This window comes from Cololabis saira, chromosome 12 (genome assembly GCF_033807715.1).
Source record: "Cololabis saira isolate AMF1-May2022 chromosome 12, fColSai1.1, whole genome shotgun sequence".
NCBI lineage: Eukaryota > Metazoa > Chordata > Actinopteri > Beloniformes > Belonidae > Cololabis > Cololabis saira.
Window position 1 is genome coordinate 8,497,149 of NC_084598.1, and position 17,430 is coordinate 8,514,578.

Below are 17,430 nucleotides of genomic sequence, written 5' to 3' on the forward strand. Positions count from 1 at the left end.
CCAGGGCTCATATTCGGGTTTTTAAAAAGCGTTTACATGGCCGTGCGCAACCGGGTTATTGCTAATATTCCGGTTAGAAAAGGGTTATTAACTGCATGTAAATGTAGTCAGTGAGTTGTTGCTGCTGCCGGTTCAGTGCCGGTCAGCCCTGCAGCAAACTCCTGTCCACAGATCGGAGTAAAGGCATCAGAACCAAATGAGAGTCAAGTTTCTCTTTCTGGCGTGAGCTCCCCTTCAGCGCTCCCCTTCCATGCAACAACGAAAACACGTCCAAATAACTGCACCTGCTGACGTGTGTCCCTCTGTGGATGTACTCAAGAGATACCTGACACACACAAGTGTTGTACTGCTGGAAAACACATATCAGCCTCTTCCCATGAAAGAGTGCCAGCCAAACTGAGTGGGTGGTCCGACCAGAGCCTGCCCACTGCCCACTGCCCCGGCCAAACTAACAACCACTGCATTACTCTGATGGATTGCACACTTATGCTGCAACACCTGCTCTCTCTGAGATATGATGGAAGAATCCACACTTGCATTGTGTTTTGTCAGCAAGCAGCCACTTGTCATTGATGTGATTAGAAGTAAAAAGCAGCTGAGATTACAGACGTCAGAAGGAACCTGTCCGTCAGTTCGTTTACATGCAGCAAAGAAATGGGATTTCTGATTTTTTTCTGTATCAGATAAACATCCAGAAGACCCAATCACTTGTCTGAGTTTACATGCTGTTCAGAGAATGGGATAAATGTCCAGAGCATGGCTGACTCCGTGACGCTATGTGGCGCTGTAACCATGGTAACCATTTGTAACCATCTCAACAAAGAGCCCCTTCCGGTTGACGGTTGTTTTGTTTGGCGCCAATGTTACGCCTTCCGTGTATTTTTCCACTTTATTTTCATCTGCTCTGAAGCTTCTGCCATCTCTTTCACGATCTTCCGGGTGAAGCCCCAGAGGAAATTCTCCAGCATGCGCAGACTGCAATATCTGATGTCTCCGTATACATGGCGTTAACATTCCGACTATGAACGAATTATGTAGGTGTTGCTACCCGATTATTAAATGTCCGTTATAGGTCCGAAATAGGTCCGAAGTAGATCGGACTGAGGTGTTTACATGCAGTTTAAAAGTACGAACGATGTCTTATGGCGGTTTTCCACTATCTTTTCCACTGTATCTGCTCAGCGCGGCTCGGCTCGTCTCGTCTCCACCCGTTTTGTCCCCGTTTGTTTTTCCACAGTCAGGTGAGAAGTGGGCAGGTTGGGGTGAAGCTGCTGTGACGTACTCGATTGCGCAACACCTTTGTTCATGTCGGCGCAGATGAGAAATCAGCTGGAGCCGCGAGCGGCTGAGAAGAAAACAGCCCGTCTACATCCCTTTTTTTAATTCTCTCGACAGCCACCAGGTTTATGAACATCTGCACCTCAGAGTTGGATCACCAAACAGACGTTTTGCGCTGTATAATAAAATCGCCGCGAGCCGCCAGTCGTTCTCGCGCCGAATCCCGCTTCCTGATTCAAACGTCTTACGGCCCCGCCCCCCGACCAATCAGTGGCGTGGAGGGTGGTGACGTCAGATATAGCCGACTCAGCCCGGTTAGAACTTCGCCAGAATGGTTACAGAAAAAGTATCCGTCTTGGCCCGTAGTGGAAAAGCGCAAGACGGGGGCGTGGCGGGTAGAAGCGAGCTGAGTAGATACTAGTGGAAAAGGGCCATAATACGATCAGAAACCCGATTGAACTGCTGCATGTAAACGTACTGTGTGAGTCAGCTTCTTCTCCGATCAGGGTGGATTAACAGCCTGACCGACCCTCCAGCTCCCTGTAACCACACACCAAGTCAAACGTTCAGCCATGACTGAGTCACTGTTTCTGGGGGGTTTCTCACACACTGAACATGTCTCGACCCATACATCCATTTCCTATAACTGATTCATCCTGTTCAGGATTGAAGGAGGGGGAGCTTCTATCATCTGGACACAAATCACTTGTATTTGACTACAAAACTGCACTTTATATTATTTACTCTGTCCCACATAGTAACAATCTTGACATTAACTGTAACTTAGATTCTGATAAGATAAGATAAGAGTCTGATAACAGACAACTTGTGACTTGCTACCCTCTGTTTCCAGCTTTAGTCACCTCAGTGAACAGGCAGCTCTAAAGGTCTGGACCAGACACGTTCTGTTTACATACACAGTTTTTTTGGTCTTACTACAGAGAGATGACACAGTTTCCAAAAATAGCTTTCTAATCAATGTCATCAATGTAATTTATAAGCTAGCATATATGTCAATATTTTATAAATCTATACATATACACACAATAGATACAATGGCCTTTCTACTAGGACTGGGGATCGATTCAAATGTCAAGAATCGATTTGATTCCGAATCTTAAGATTCCGAATCGATTATCACGATTTGATTTGATTCGATTCGATTCCGATATTGATTTGGGTTAGTGTTATTAAAACTGTTTTTTGAGCTGTTGCATGAATTATATGACTGTAGTTATACAACATGAAAACAGCAAGTATTAGCAGCTAATGATGCTGTAAGGACTAATCACCTCCCAGAATGCTGATAGAACTGCTACCAGAAACATCGTGTGGGGCACAATTACCAAACAGATCCAGGAAAGCAAACAGAGACGGATGAAATCGTTTTTATTTTCCCATGCTCCGTTTTTTTTTTTTTTTTTTTTTTAATTTGAGAATTTGGTTTTTAGCATTTTATGCAAATCTAACCCCAAGACAGTATATAAATTAATGAAATATAGACAATTTATACAATAACAACTGAAAACTTTGATGTTTTCATACCTTTAAACATATTTAAAGGCAAAAACATGACACCAGTTATTCTTGTGTCCAACAAAAAATTCCTTTTTGGGCATAAACAAAAAAATACCAAAAGTAGTAATAATGAAAATAAATCGATCTTTAGAAATATGAATTGATTTTTTGGAATTAATATGAGAGTCGATTTAGAATCGGAAAATCGATTTTTTTCAACACAGGCCTAGTTTCTACTAATTATTTCTGATGTTTTTCATCCAAAACCATCAGTGGAAAAAGTGTAACACCAGCCACCCACATCCATCTCCACTGAGTTGTAAGTGGACATCTGTGGGAGTCTTTAAGTCTTTATTATCCAAACTAAAATGTGAATATACTTGATGTTCTGGGAATATTTTATAACGGACATAAGAAACAAGGAAAAAAGCTCTGGCCAAGGAAACAGGATGGATTTCTCTCCCAGAAATCTCTTTGGGGCTCTTAGTGTGGAGGTCAGAAGTGAAAGGTTAGGAGGACATGGGACACAGCTTCCACATCTCTGGATGAGGCTGGAGTGTGATTTACGTGGGATGAAAAGCAACCAACAACAGGCGAAAGATGGTCTAAACAGCCTCATCTCTAATTGTTCCATCCCAGATGCTTCGCTCAGATTTGTGCGCACATCTGAGTGGAAAAGGATATGGGAAATCCTCAACCCTCACCAAACGGTAACAAAACAGGAAAGGGAGAATAATGGGGGGCATCTGTGGTACCTTCGTCTCCCACTTCAGTGGTGGAGGGGGAAGGAAGGCAGAGGCTTTGGTGAACTGTCTGGGACGCCAACAGGACAGAGACACTCAGCAAAGTATTTCACATTCAGCACAGGAAACTGAATTTCCTTCCCAGGGCCGAGTGGCTCAGATCTATATATGGAATTAAGTCTGCCTCTTCCAATCATGGCACCATGGTCATCCTGAGCAGCATGCAAATGTCCAGCCACATCTCAGATAAGAAATTGTTTTAATTGCCAAATAAAAGCAACACTGACCTTTATGTGGATGCACAAATGGACACAGAGGCAATAAATCAAAGTAAAAAAGATTATCACACCACCGAATATATGAATGGAAAATACATTTCCAACACACTAATGGATTTTGCATTTTCTTTGACTTTTACACTTTCTGTATAATTTACAACTGCCTTATCGGACTTTAGCCGAGAGACAGAGCTCGGCTCGCTGCGGGACGTTGAAACGTATCTGTAATAATCAAGAAAGCTTTGTTTACAACATGGAAAAAAAGTACTTTTCTTTCAACTTGGTCTTAATCAGTCGCTGTTGACGTCCTCTTCCCCAGCGAGGAGCTAAAAACAGAGTGGATTCTCTGTGAAGCCTTTACTATTCTCATCTGTCACAATCACATGATGTCAACACCCCTCTCATTAATGTCAGCCGTGCTAAAATCTCCTCTGGCTCCTTAAACTACTCAAATTCAGCAAGGCCTTGCGAGCGGCGCTATTTCTGTGAGCCAGACATATGATGCTCTATACGTGGGCCCTGATGTCACCTCTCAGCGCTGCTAGCACCACAATCCTCGACCTAAAACCTGTTTATTTCCCTCGTGTGCAGCAAGAAGCAGCAGGTAGGACCGGTGTTCTGCCAATTTCTGCTCCCTGCCGAGAAATGCTACTTTGTGGTTCTGCGCATGCGCACAGTGGATTTTCAAAGTTTGATTGCAAAATTGATAATAAGGGATGTTGAGTATTTGATCCTTCAAAATACACTACCCATGACATGAATTGCATTACATAAAGAGATAAAGAGGAAAAAAAGAGAAAAAAAACTACAATTCTATTGCTTAATTTGATATTTATTCAGTCATTCGCCTTTAATTAACAAGGCAGGTCATTAAGAACATTCTTATTTACAATGACGACCTGGCAAGATACAAGGACCATTTGGAGGGGAAAAGGAAGTGGTTTAGGGAGTAAAACACAGTAAAATTGTAGCTCTACAAAGGTAGAAAACCATTAGGTAGCATTTTTTCGGCAAAGGAGCAGAAATTGGCAGAACACCGGGTCTGGAAACCTCTCAGGTTCACTGACAAATATTGTAAGATTGCTGTTTTTATGACTATTAATCCAATGTACTATAGATGTTGTCGGAATAAATGGAAACACACACTGCTGGTTTTTGTGTGTCATTCATTTGTTTTTGTTTCTATTTTATGGAGAAAAAAAAAATCAGCTCTAATGGCGCTTTTCCACTAGTACCGACTCAGCACGACTCGCCTCGCCCCGGTTTTGCGCTTTTCCACCAGGGGTCTAATGTGCCGAGTAGATACATTTTCTGTATCTATTCTGCCGAGGTTCTAAGCGGCTGAGTCGGCTGTATCTGACGTCATCACACTACAGGACACCGATTGGTCGGGGGGTTGGAGTCAGACGTCTGAGTCAGGAGGAGGAAATCAGTGAAAGAGAGACTCGCGGCTTCTTCATTTTATTCCACCAGCAATGGCAGCGCAAAAGTCTGTTTCTGATCCAACTCTGAGCTGCAAATGTTCATAAACCTGGTGTCTGAGACGAGAATTAAAAAGGGATGTAGACGGGAGATAAGGAATGACCAGATCCACCAGGAGCTCTGTCTCTTCATAGCTGCTCACTGCTCCAACTGACTTTTCAGCACACTGCAAAAACTCAAAATCTTACCAGGAATATTTGTCTTATCTCTAGTTAAAATGTCTCATTTTTAGTCAAAAAAAATCTCATTACACTTAAAACAAGAGTCATTACCAGAAAAATAACTAGTTATTTGACAATTTTCACCCGTTTCAAGTACATTTTCACTTGAAATAAGTAGAAAAATCTGCCAGTGGGACAAGATTTATCTTCTCATTACAAGCAAAAAAATCTTGTTCCACTGGCAGATTTTTCTACTTATTTTAAGTGAAAATCTACTTGAAACGGGTGAAAATTGTTGTTTTTTTCCAGTGATGAGTCTTGTTTTAAGTGTAATGAGATTTCTTTGACTAAAAATTAGACATTTTAAATAGAAACAAGAAAAATATTCTTGTTAAGATTTTGAGTTTTTGCAGTGCAGCGCCGAGACAAACAAACTTAAAAAAAAGCGTAGCCGCTTGAATATTCTCTCACTCTCATTTTTTAACTTGATATAAAACACAAGTCACAGACCCAGCAGCACATCTATCATCTCCTCCAGGTTCTACATCTTTAGTGTTGTTGTCTTCTCCGTTTAAATCACACAATCAAATACGTCACAGCAGTTTCACTCCAACCTCCTACTTCTGATCTGGGTATTGAAAAGAAACGAGGGCGAGTGGAGTGGAGTCGGGCTGAGTAGGTACTAGTGGAAAAGCGCCATAAGAGTCAGAGGATGATCTGAACGACGCATGGCTGATAATCAGCCAACACAAGTCAGTAAATGCATCACATTTACATCATGGGGTGGAGGGTTTGTGGGTGGGGTGCATAAGTATAGTCACAAGAAGTCAGAATTTCTTTTGGTCTTTCTATATCTGACCAAATCTGATTTGGCAGGTCAGAACTTTTAGACCCACAAAATTGCAAATGACAACTCTGAACAATGACCTCATGTTCCAGACTAAATTATACATATATATGTATATATTTCAAGTGCCGGACAACATCTGGTGCTGAGCTGTAAGTCAAAATCTCTCCAATCCAAATCTAATGAAAGACTGCAGCAACAATCAAGTTGTCCTGTCGTCTCTGATGAAAAGAAAGCTAGAGATGGGAAACAAATGAGAAAAAAAAACTACCCATGAACAGATGCATAATAGGGAACTATGGGAATTATAAAAAATTTAGACCAACATACATAATTTAATGCATTATTTAAAATGCAAAATCGCTTTTTTCTGGGGCTACTGCATGGTGTGAGTAATAAAATCCCCACATATAAATGTTTTGTGTTCATATAAAAATAGTGGAGCTTTGAATTACAAAGCAGAGGGGGCTCCGCTGCAGCTTTTATTGTCCGCCGTGCTTTTATGTAGTGTGTTCTTCATGTGCCGTCCCCTCTGCCACTGGTTTAGAGAGATGAAAGGGGAGAGGAGATGTTTATCTCTCAAAGACAAAGCTTAAGCCCTGTGTTATGAGCAAGACTGGGGCAAACTGATGAGGAGGGAGGACAGGGTGTAGCAGGATGTGGAGGTATCATCACTCTAAGACGCAGACACACACCCACGCACGATGCGTGCAGGCGCTGGAGTCGGGAGGGCAGATGGGGGAGCTTTAGTTTAGAGGGTTCAGAGATCTACCACACAGAAACACAGGATGTCAAGAGATTCATCACATGTTCTCTTACTTGTGCTCTCGGGATCTGGCGTGCTGCCGTTCTCCTCTCCACTCGGCAGGTCTTTGGAGATGAAAAGACAAACGTGGTCAATGATTAGATTCAACATTTGTTCCCTCATGTTTAACCCTTGTGTTGTCTTTGGGTCAAAATGACCCAATTCTTCCTTCCTTCTTTCCTCCTGCCATGCTCTCTCCTTCCTTCCTTCCTTCCTTCCTTCCTTCCTTCCTTCCTTCCTTCCTTCCTTCCTTCCTTCCTTCCTTCCTTCCTTCCTTCCTTCCTTCCTTCCTCTTTTCTCCCTTCCTTCCTTCTTTCCTTCTTTCCTTTCTCCCTTCCTTCCTTCCTTTCTTCCTTCCTTCTTTCCTCCTGCTCTCTCCTTCCTTCTTCCCTTCCCCTTTTCTCCCTTCCTTCCTTCCTTCCTTCCTTCCTTCCTTCCTTCCTTCCTTCCTTCCTTCCTTCCTTCCTTCCTTCCTTCCTTCCTTCCTTCCTTCCTTCCTTCCTTTCCTCCCTTCCTTATTTTCTCCCTTCCTTCTTTCTTTCTTTCTTTCTTTCTTTCTTTCTTTCTTTATTTCCTTCCTTCCTTCCTTCCTTCCTTCCTTCCTTCCTTCCTTCCTTCCTTCCTTCCTTCCTTCCTTCCTTCCTTCCTTCCTTCCTTCCTTCCTTCTTTCCTCCCTTCTTCTCTTCCTCTTTCCTTGACCCAGAGACAGCACAAGGGTTTAAAAGTACAAGATGAATGTCCAGGTGAACTATATTCACTTTAAAAGCTCTAATTCTGCATGTCAGTGTAACATAATAAATGGGTATAAAGTCATCCCTCTCTGGTTTGGGGCGGGTTCCCAGTCGGAGGAATGGGGTGCATAATGAAAAGCGTAACTCTGATGAATTAAGGACAGATGTTGCTGTGGTTTGCGGTGAACTCGTTATTTAACAAACCTACCTCCAGAAGCTTCATCAGCGGCAAAGTCCTCGTCATCATCCAGTAAACTTGGAGACACCTTGACATCTTTTCCGGACTCCAGATCTTCTGGAAGCGGCACCTCTCCCCAGACCTTGGAGGCCCCGGTCACCTACAAACAAACAAAGAGATTTATAGGTGCTGAAGTTTCCTCAGAGAATAGGTTACACCCAGAATGATACAAGGACCCTGGAGGGGTGCAGGGAAAACAGGATATGGGGCATTGTAATGCGTTTACTTTTATCATGTATTATTTCTTACAAGCCTCCTCACGACTCACTGTGCATGCAAATAAGGTAATTTAAGGTAATTTAAGTTGGTTCACATGTTCACACAAGAAACTATCTAATGGTTTGATGTGTGTTGTTCTCATCTCAGAGTGTTCACAGCTGACTGCAGTGAACCACATAAGACTGCACACAAAGCCAATAAAAGCAGCTGCAGAAAATACTGTATCACCAAAAATCTCCTTTTTTGTAAATTGCTTATGTATGCTTGAAACTCTGTTCCCATGGGTGAAGAAGGAAACAAATCCAGCATGACATTACAACTGCTTCATGAATCTGTGCTACACCCAGCAGCAGGAAGACGGACAGGCTGCTCGGAATCAGACCTGTGGTCAGCAGGCCGTTTAAAATGATGATAGGGGACATAAGGGGGGCATAATATGAAGCAAATATCTGTCTGTGCTGATTATTGGATGATTTTATTAATAATCAGTATTACCAGCAGCTAAGAACATCTCACGATTAAAAGGCTTTAAATAAAAACAAATAAAAATCAGTTGAACAGCATTCTCAGCTGTTCATTTCATTACTTATTAGAGTCATTATTAGAAATTAACATTTTAAATATCACTCTTATCAGCATTCATTTTATCACATTTTTATATATACACTGCAAAAACTCAAAATCTTAACAAGAATATTTGTCTTATTTCTAGTTAAAATGTCTCATTTTTAGTCAAAGAAATCTCATTACACTTAAAACAAGACTCATCACTGGAAAAAACAACAATTTTCACCTGTTTCAAGTAGATTTTCACTTAAAATAAGTAGAAAAATCTGCCAGTGGAACAAGATTTTTTTGCTTGTAATGAGAAGATAAATCTTGTCCCACTGGCAGATTTTTCTATTTATTTCAAGTGAACATTTACTTGAAACAGGTGAAAATTGTCAAATAACAAGTTATTTTTCTGGTAATGACTCTTGTTTTAAGTGTAGTGAGATTTTTTGACTAAAAATGAGACATTTTAACTACTACTCCTGGTAAGATTTTGAGTTTTTGCAGTGTATTGAGCAGCAAATCTGACTAATTTTTGGCGGTTCTTATTTTTCATTTTAATCCAGCATCAGTAGCACAAAAATGGTTCCAACATTACAAATACCATCAGTCAAACATTGACCACATAAGCAATGTTAGCCTGTAAAAACACAAATGAGCGGGCCAACACTCCAGCCCAGGGTGTGTGGAGCCAATCATGGCATGATATCGGCTCATCCATCACAGACTGGAGCAGCTGGTTGTCACATTACTTCAACTTTCCTATCCAGGGAGCATTCCCAGCGCTGGCCCTTTCAGTAGACGCCTCGAGAAGAGCTCGTCCTTAAAAGAGGCATCAAACGACCAAACTGCAGATGTCCGGTTCACATAATTCAAGTCCGACTGAGTGTAATTTGTGTCCAAATTGACATTTGCATGAGGTGCACAATGTAAAAAGGGCACACCGTGCTGACAAACGCGTGACGCGTGTCAAGTGAAACATGTAGTTTCAATTAACAGAGGTGGAGGGACATGGGGAGAAAATATTGGTTCCAAAACTCTGTTGAAAACTCTGCAAACATTGTGTGTGTTACTTAAAACATTAATAAAGATGCCAGAAAAGATCTGCCAAGCGTGACAAAACGTTTTCTTTGGTCAAACAGCTGCACCTGACATTTGCTCTACATGCACGTGTCTTAGTGTGAACTCCCCCACTCCCAACATTCTCCAATACTGATCAGCTTCAGGGGAGGGCAGTTTTCCGTGCATTTGGATCATCCACAAAACCATCTATGGCATTACAATCTAAAACAATTAAGTAACTAAAGTGTTATTCATCGATATATAAGTCTGAAAACGCTAGCTCAGAGCCAAGATAGTCAGACTGAGGTAAACTCAACTCAACACCCTGAACTGTGACACGAAGCCTAGTCCTGACTCAAAAGTTCAACAGCGATGCATCAACCAAGATCTGGTGCAAAGCCAATCAGACTCTAAAATATATATCTGTAGCAAATCAAATCCTGTCCAATTTCCATGGCTCAAGTCACTACTTCAATTGTCCTGCCCGCTATATAGAAGACATAATTTAAAAAGAAATTAGAAGAAACAAATCTACATGGCATGCTACAGATGATTTCCACATATTCAAAATATGACATAAATTATATAATCCCATCCCTTGAAGGTTTGGCCAACCGTTTTCATAACCGATCATCTAGATAAACCTCACTGTGCCGACCGACTGAAGTACGGCACAAGTTTATCTCTGCTCTCTCCATCCGAGCGTCCAGACTGCCCTCACTCCAGCCATAAGTTTAGATACGATCCTGGCAGGGTGCCACCCCTGACATTTCCAGTTGGCATGGCCCGCCAGTTCCTATTTCCACCTAACTCTGTCATGGAAGTTTTCCCATTTAAATGGCTCCAGCTAATAAATAACCAAACCTATCCCTCCAAATCCCCTTTCCCCTGAGTGAACACCCATATAACAACAATCCCGGGCCATTTTCAAAAGGAAACTGCTGACTAACCAAATTCTTTTCACTTGTGCCGACCAGACGACCATTGGTGTGATCATCTCCTGCTTCCCACTCCCTTGGGATGAGGTATCATCTGCATGTGCTGGATGCCATCTGGGCAAAAACCTTCACAAACTTGTCGGGTAGATTTTGACAAAGCAATTTGTAAAGGATCTTAAATCTTAACATTTATTGAGAATGTCAGTATGACCTTACGTACAGCAGAGTTGGGAACTATGAATGAATTTGCTTTCTCTCCTTGCAGCTAGACTCAACTTCAGAAAGCTAGGGTGACCTTTAATCTGGGTCTAGGAGTTGAGACATGTCTGTGGTGTTAAAGTTATCTCTCCCTCAAGATAAAGGTCTCTTACAGACTAACTTTTTGAACCCAACCCCACCCGGAGGCCACCAGTCTCAGAGTCTCTCCTCGCTCAGGCAACCTGATGCCGTTTACAGTGAAGGCGAATGGCAACAATGTATGTGGCTGTGAAAAAAAAAAAAGGAGTGCACATGAAAACACACGACTTATGCACATTCCAACCACACGGACATCCCAGTTTACTTATTAATTACTGGAATGGGTGATATTTTACCGTTCACTATATACTGTCAAAAAAATTTGGTAGGAATTTGTCATCTCGCGGTAAAAACGATAAATTCCCGTTGATGACGTTTTTGTGTAAAGATGATTTATGGTTCTGCTTTAAATCGATGCACAACGTACGTGAAGGAAGGAAGGAAGGAAGGAAGGAAGGAAGGAAGGAAGGAAGGAAGGAAGGAAGGAAGGAAGGAAGGAAGGAAGGAAGGAAGGAAGGAAGGAAGGAAGGAAGGAAGGAAGGAAGGAAGGAAGGAAGGAAGGAAGGAAGGAAATGAGCCGAGGAGCGAGGAGCCTGAGTCATTACAGTTTTGCGGTACAGGTATAATCATTTAATTGGTTTTTATTAATTGAATTTAATTGGTGTAGTTTAGTAGCATTTAGTATTATTTTAGGGCAGTGTTTTGGGGGCTCCAAAGACTGAATGTGGTGATAGATTTATAGTTACAAAGGTGGAGTTGAATTGGTATTTTTTTATCGTCATTTTTATCGTTATCGGGATAAATGCCAGAAATTATCGTGATACATTTTTTAGTCCATACCGCCCATCCCTACCCAACACACAGCATTACATGTACCTTAACCAGAAAGGGCAGTAGTAGGAGACATGCAGGGACTTAATCTATGGATAAGGAGTGGCAGGGGACACTACACAGCTACCGCAAGATCGGCCCGTGGGTGATATTCCACAGGACCAGTGGACACAAAACAGCATCATGGTCTGAGGAACTGATAAGGAAAGGGGCATATTAGCTTATCTATGATAAGAAGAGCCAAGATATTTTCAATTCAGATTTACAGTCAGCTGTCAAAGAGTCTTGAAGCTGAATGTCTGCTCACACTGCTGCCAAACGAATGCTGGCTCCCACACTGCAAGCCTTCAAGGTCATTCGTTATTAACACGATGGCATTTTTTATGCACAAGAGGAAGAACAAATGTGTGTGAAACTTGTTCTTTGTAATAAGCTCACATCATTGATGCTGGGGTTGAATTCTTTGGAAGCTGTGCAATGTAGGTAGCTAGAGAAGACTCATACAATACTAGTCCAGGTTTTTTCCCCTTCTCAAATGCCGTCACGGGGAAGCAGAGAACAGCTGTAGACACTAATGCCACTAACTAGCATAAGGACTTTGACTGCACGCTGTCAACAACAGTGATGGAGTATCAGCAGAGATTTAGTGGGGGCAACAGATAGGCTACTGCCGCCACTGTTAGCCCTTTGTGGTGAACAAATACTTTTTTTTCTTTGATTTTTATTTATCTCAATGATCCTCTGAAGTATCGGTTAAGCAGAGCTGGGTAGGGGAGACAAAAATTGTACTGAAGTAAAAGTACTGTTACTTCAGAATAATATGACTCAAGTAGAAGTAAAAAGTAGTCATCCAAATAATTACTTGAGTAAAAGTAAAAAAGTACTTGGTGAAAAAACTACTAAAGTACTGAGTAACTGTTGAGTAACGTCTGATTTATTTTTTTAACACAACCATTCAAACAGACAAAAGTACAAAATAATCATCTTCAGGCAAATTAAATCAATAAAATAAATTAATAAATTAAAATTAATAAAAAATTAAAAATAGCTTACATTAAAATAATCTTAAAGTAAATTCAAGTACTTTAATAAATAATAAAATTAATAAAATAATAAAATAAAGAAATAAATTAAGCACAAGTAGCACAAAATGTCAAGCCTTTGTACTTTTCTTTTTTAACCAGGCAGAACTAGAACAAGCCCATGAACTCATAGAAACTCTGTGTGTGTTTGAGTCTGTGTAAATGTGACAAAACATGCAAAAACAAACATTTTTCCCAAAGAATCACCCAGTGGCATCATGAGATTGATCCGTACGTGGATAAAAGGGATAAAAGAAAAGTAACAGCTCAACGTAGCCTAATGTAGCGGAGTAAGAGGAACAGTTTCTTCTTCACAAATCTACTCAAGTAAAAGTAAAAAGTATAGTGATTCAAAACTACTCCTAAAAGTACAACATTTCCCAAAACTTACTCAAGTAAATGTAACAGAGTAAATGTAACTCGTTACTACCCATGTTTCAACCCATTTTAGTAAAAGTACAAAAACGGAAATGTTCAATAAGTTCTGACGGATGTGCAAATAAACATCCACGGCACTATACAGCCTTGCAACAGACACACAACATTTCCATCCTCGTTGCATCTTCGTGACATCCAAAGAATTCTTCAGGGAACTCTGCTCCCCCGCTCTGCCAATCCCATGCAGCTGCAAGGACAATCTGTGAGAAATATCTGGAAGGCATTGTTGGTGTGCTACATACAGAAGTGCAGAAACTGGACTACAATCTGATACAAGCAAAGCAAAAGATGCCAGTGATAGCAGCCGCAGAGGTTTAGCATTTAAAGCACCTCCTTGAGCTCACACAACCTATCAGCCTTTGTCCCCACCAGACCGTGTGATAGGTAAACAAAGAAAAGATGAAAGCTTAAAAAAGCAAAAGAGAAAAAAAGAGCATTCGCTTCCTTGAAGGGAATCAATTCAAACACCAAGTTGAGACCAGTGAAGCAAGCAGAAAACCCTCACAAGATGAATTCTCGGCCTTGTTGACCCCACATCCCTTCCTAAAAGGCCTCCTCTCTCTTTTGCACTCTCACTCTGACAGACCAATAATATCTCTTAAACTTGAAGTAGCAGCATGGACTAAACAGGAATGGAATGTAAACTGCAACAAGTATTAAGTGGATGAAAGCTTGACACGTACTCTTGAGGTACAGTAGCCTGGAAGTGAAAGCCCCCGCTGAGCACGGCCAGGCACCAACGAGAGCTAAGCTGCAGAATCCCTACTCTCTTTCTGAACCCGCTGATGTGTGAGGGTCAGGTGGGGGGGTAGCAAAAGGGTTGGAGTGAATCAGGTCCATTACAGCATCTGTATTGTGTAAAATTACAATCATACATATACAAAAAAACTAAAAGCAAAATTTAGTGTCTAACAAGAAAATGGTGTAAAAAGAAACTGCGATATACACAGAGAATAAAGCAAACAAAGCTCAGGTTGTCCGTGCAATATCTAGACCAGGGGTCGGCAACCCGCGGCTCTAGTGCCGCATGCGGCTCTTTAGCGCCGCCCTAGTGGCTCCCTGGAGTGTTTTCAAAAATGTTTGACCTTTTTTTTTGTCTTTTTTTCTTCTTTTCTTTTTTTTCTTTTTTCCCTTTTTTCTCTTTTTCCTTTTTTTCTTCTTTTTTTTCCTTTTTTCTTCTTTTTTCCTTTTTCTCCTTTTTCTTCCTTTTTCTTTTCCTTTTTAATCTCGACATTTCGACTTTTTCTCATAATTTTGAATTTTTTCTCAACATTTCGACTTTTTTCTCGATATTTCAACTTTATTCCTCAACATTTCGACTTTTTTCTCGAGATTGTACTTCAACATTAATCTCGACATTTCGACTTTTTTCTCGACATTTCAACTTTTTTCTCAACATTTCGACTTTCTCGAAGTGCATGAAAAAAAATCTTCCCCCAGTTCTAACTAATATAGAAACATGCAGCATGTGTTGCCTTCATTCTATGGCTGATACAAGACTTTTCATTTTTTGCGGCTCCAAACACATTAGTTTTTTGTGTTTTTGTTCCAATATGGCTCTTTCAACATTTTGGGTTGCCGACCTCTGATCTATACCTTTCAAATGTTGATTCTATCAATATCCAAACATGCTTTCAAGCTCCAAACTGATAAGGTGGTCTTCACATGCCCATAGCCGTGTGTTGTAAGGAGTTGTGAAAGAGGAGGAGGAAAAGGCCAAAACATATGTGCCTTCTGCAAGGTGTTACAGCTACAAAAGACTGTGTCTGTGTGGAGAATAACCCTGGCTTGCTAAGAACGGTAGGGGAATTAAGAGAACTGCCTGCACCCCCTGCCGAACAAAGGGCTTGATGAGTGAGCATAGACTCGACTAGAAAACCATGGGCAAAGCAGTAGGTCATGTGACCCATTGGTTTCTGAAGAACAGTTTTGAACCTCATTTTTCTTTGTACCTTGAGAAGCTGATGAGAACACGCCCACCACATGTCAATCAAAACCCCAAGCAAAATATCTGCAGAGCTGCCGGCAGACGTCTGCAGCGGAATGTACAGTTTACCGTGTTGACTCAATGGCGAAATCCAAAAATGACTGCCGTGCCTAGCTGACGCTGGGCTCATACAGACTAGAGGTTGCTATGCTGAGCGCGGTAGCATGGCGATTACGGTTGAATACGTTTACATGCAGAAAAGAGATCGGATTTCTGATCGTATCAGATAAACATCCAGAAGACAATCACTTGTCTGAGTTTACATGCTGTTCAGAGAATCTGATAAATGTCCAGAGCATGGCTGACTCCGTGACGCTAGGTGGCGCTGTAACCATGGTAACCATTTGTAACCATTTCAACAAAGAGCCACTTCCGGTTGACGGTTGTTTTGTTTGGCGCCAATGTTACGCCTTCCGTTTGTTTTTCCACTTTATTTTGATCTAGTCTGATGTCCTGATGAAGCTTCTGCCATCTCTTTCGCAATCTTTGTAAAGGTGTTTAAACAACTATTTAACACGCACCGTCTCCTTTCACTTCCGGGTGAATGCCCCAGAGGAAATTCTCCAGCATGCGCAGACTGTAATATCCGATGTCTCCGTATACATGGCGTTAAAATTCCGACTGTGAACGAATTATCTAAGTGTTGCTATCCGATTATTAAATGTCCGAAATAGGTCCGAAGTAGATTGGATTGAGGTGTTTACATGCAGTTTAAAAGTCCGAACGATGTCTTATACAATCAGAAATCCGATTGAACTGCTGCATGTAAACGTACTGAGTGATAACCACTAGCCATCAGCTGAACCAACTGTCAATCAATCTCATTAGAAATCCATTTATTACTTTATATAAGTTCTATTGGCATGTCACAAAAAAACCCCTCAGAGATGTCATGGGTGTGAAATGAAACCAGGCTGTAAATATGTTTATGTCATTTTAAACTACAGTCTGTCTGGCCACATGGCGAGCCAAACGAGGAACCCGTGCACGCCCCAACACCTTCAGACTGAGCCAGACACGAAGGAAACCCATGTCCTGTACCAAGACTACATCCCCCCATCCTCACGGAAACCAGGAGAGAAAGAGAAAGAGAGCCAGGACCGTCGGCAGAGCAGAACCATCCAGAGAACCCAGAGGAACGCTGGTCTGCCAAGTCTGCCAAGGACCAAACTCCCACTTCTATTGCTCACAAGGGAGACGTGGACGAGGCTGTTTTTGTTTTTGTGTCTGGACAGAGAAAACGGGGTTAATGCCTTTAACTACAGTAGGTTCTCTTCTTCTGGAGCTACACACATCCTGAGCACAATCAATCCCGCCAAAACTGTGTTCATTTGCCACAGTTGCTGAAGTGCGTTTGCTCATTATTACTTAATCTGTCATTGCATCCATGTTGCTGGATGTCCATGACGTCTTCTCTCACCACAGAAAACCAGGCGCTTCCTGGTTTCCCGGTTGAATGACCGGAGCGCGCACGTGAAGTCGTCTTCACGTTGGTACGTCTGTGTGGGAAACATCAGAGCAGCTTAGTTTTATGGAGGTGAGACGTCATTCTAGTCTTTTTGGGTCATACTCTCTTCTCTTCTTTCTCTCATTCTTTCCTACTAACCCTCACATACACATGTGCACTCTTTATTACTAGGCCTCAGATTTCCATTGATCTAGCTGGGTGTGATGAAATCCCATCCGCCATTTTGAACCGCGTGAGATCTTGAACACCATGTGATCTTGTCTGCAGTTTTTACACCATGTGTATGAACAGCCATCCGCCACACAAACACGTATACACTGCAAAAACTCAAAATCTTACCAGGAATATTTGTCTTATTTCTAGTTAAAATGTCTAATTTTTAGTCAAAAAAATCTCATTACACTTAAAACAAGACTCATCACTGGAAAAAAACAAAAACTTTCACCTGTTTCAAGTAGATTTTCACTTAAAATAA

At 41.4% G+C, this 17,430-nt stretch overlaps 1 protein-coding gene across 4 annotated transcripts in view; it reads right to left on the reverse strand.

The window, feature by feature from the left end:
• hspg2 (heparan sulfate proteoglycan 2) overlaps positions 1-17,430 on the reverse strand; it is a 198,005-nt gene that overhangs the window by 136,927 nt on the left and 43,648 nt on the right. For all 4 annotated transcript variants that reach the window (XM_061735372.1, XM_061735373.1, XM_061735374.1 and 1 more), the window contains exons 2-3: positions 8,052-8,181; positions 7,127-7,177 (exon numbers count right to left, since the gene is read on the reverse strand). In XM_061735372.1, coding sequence (XP_061591356.1) covers positions 7,127-7,177; positions 8,052-8,181 — 181 coding nt within the window. The remainder of the gene's footprint in view (positions 1-7,126; positions 7,178-8,051; positions 8,182-17,430) is intronic.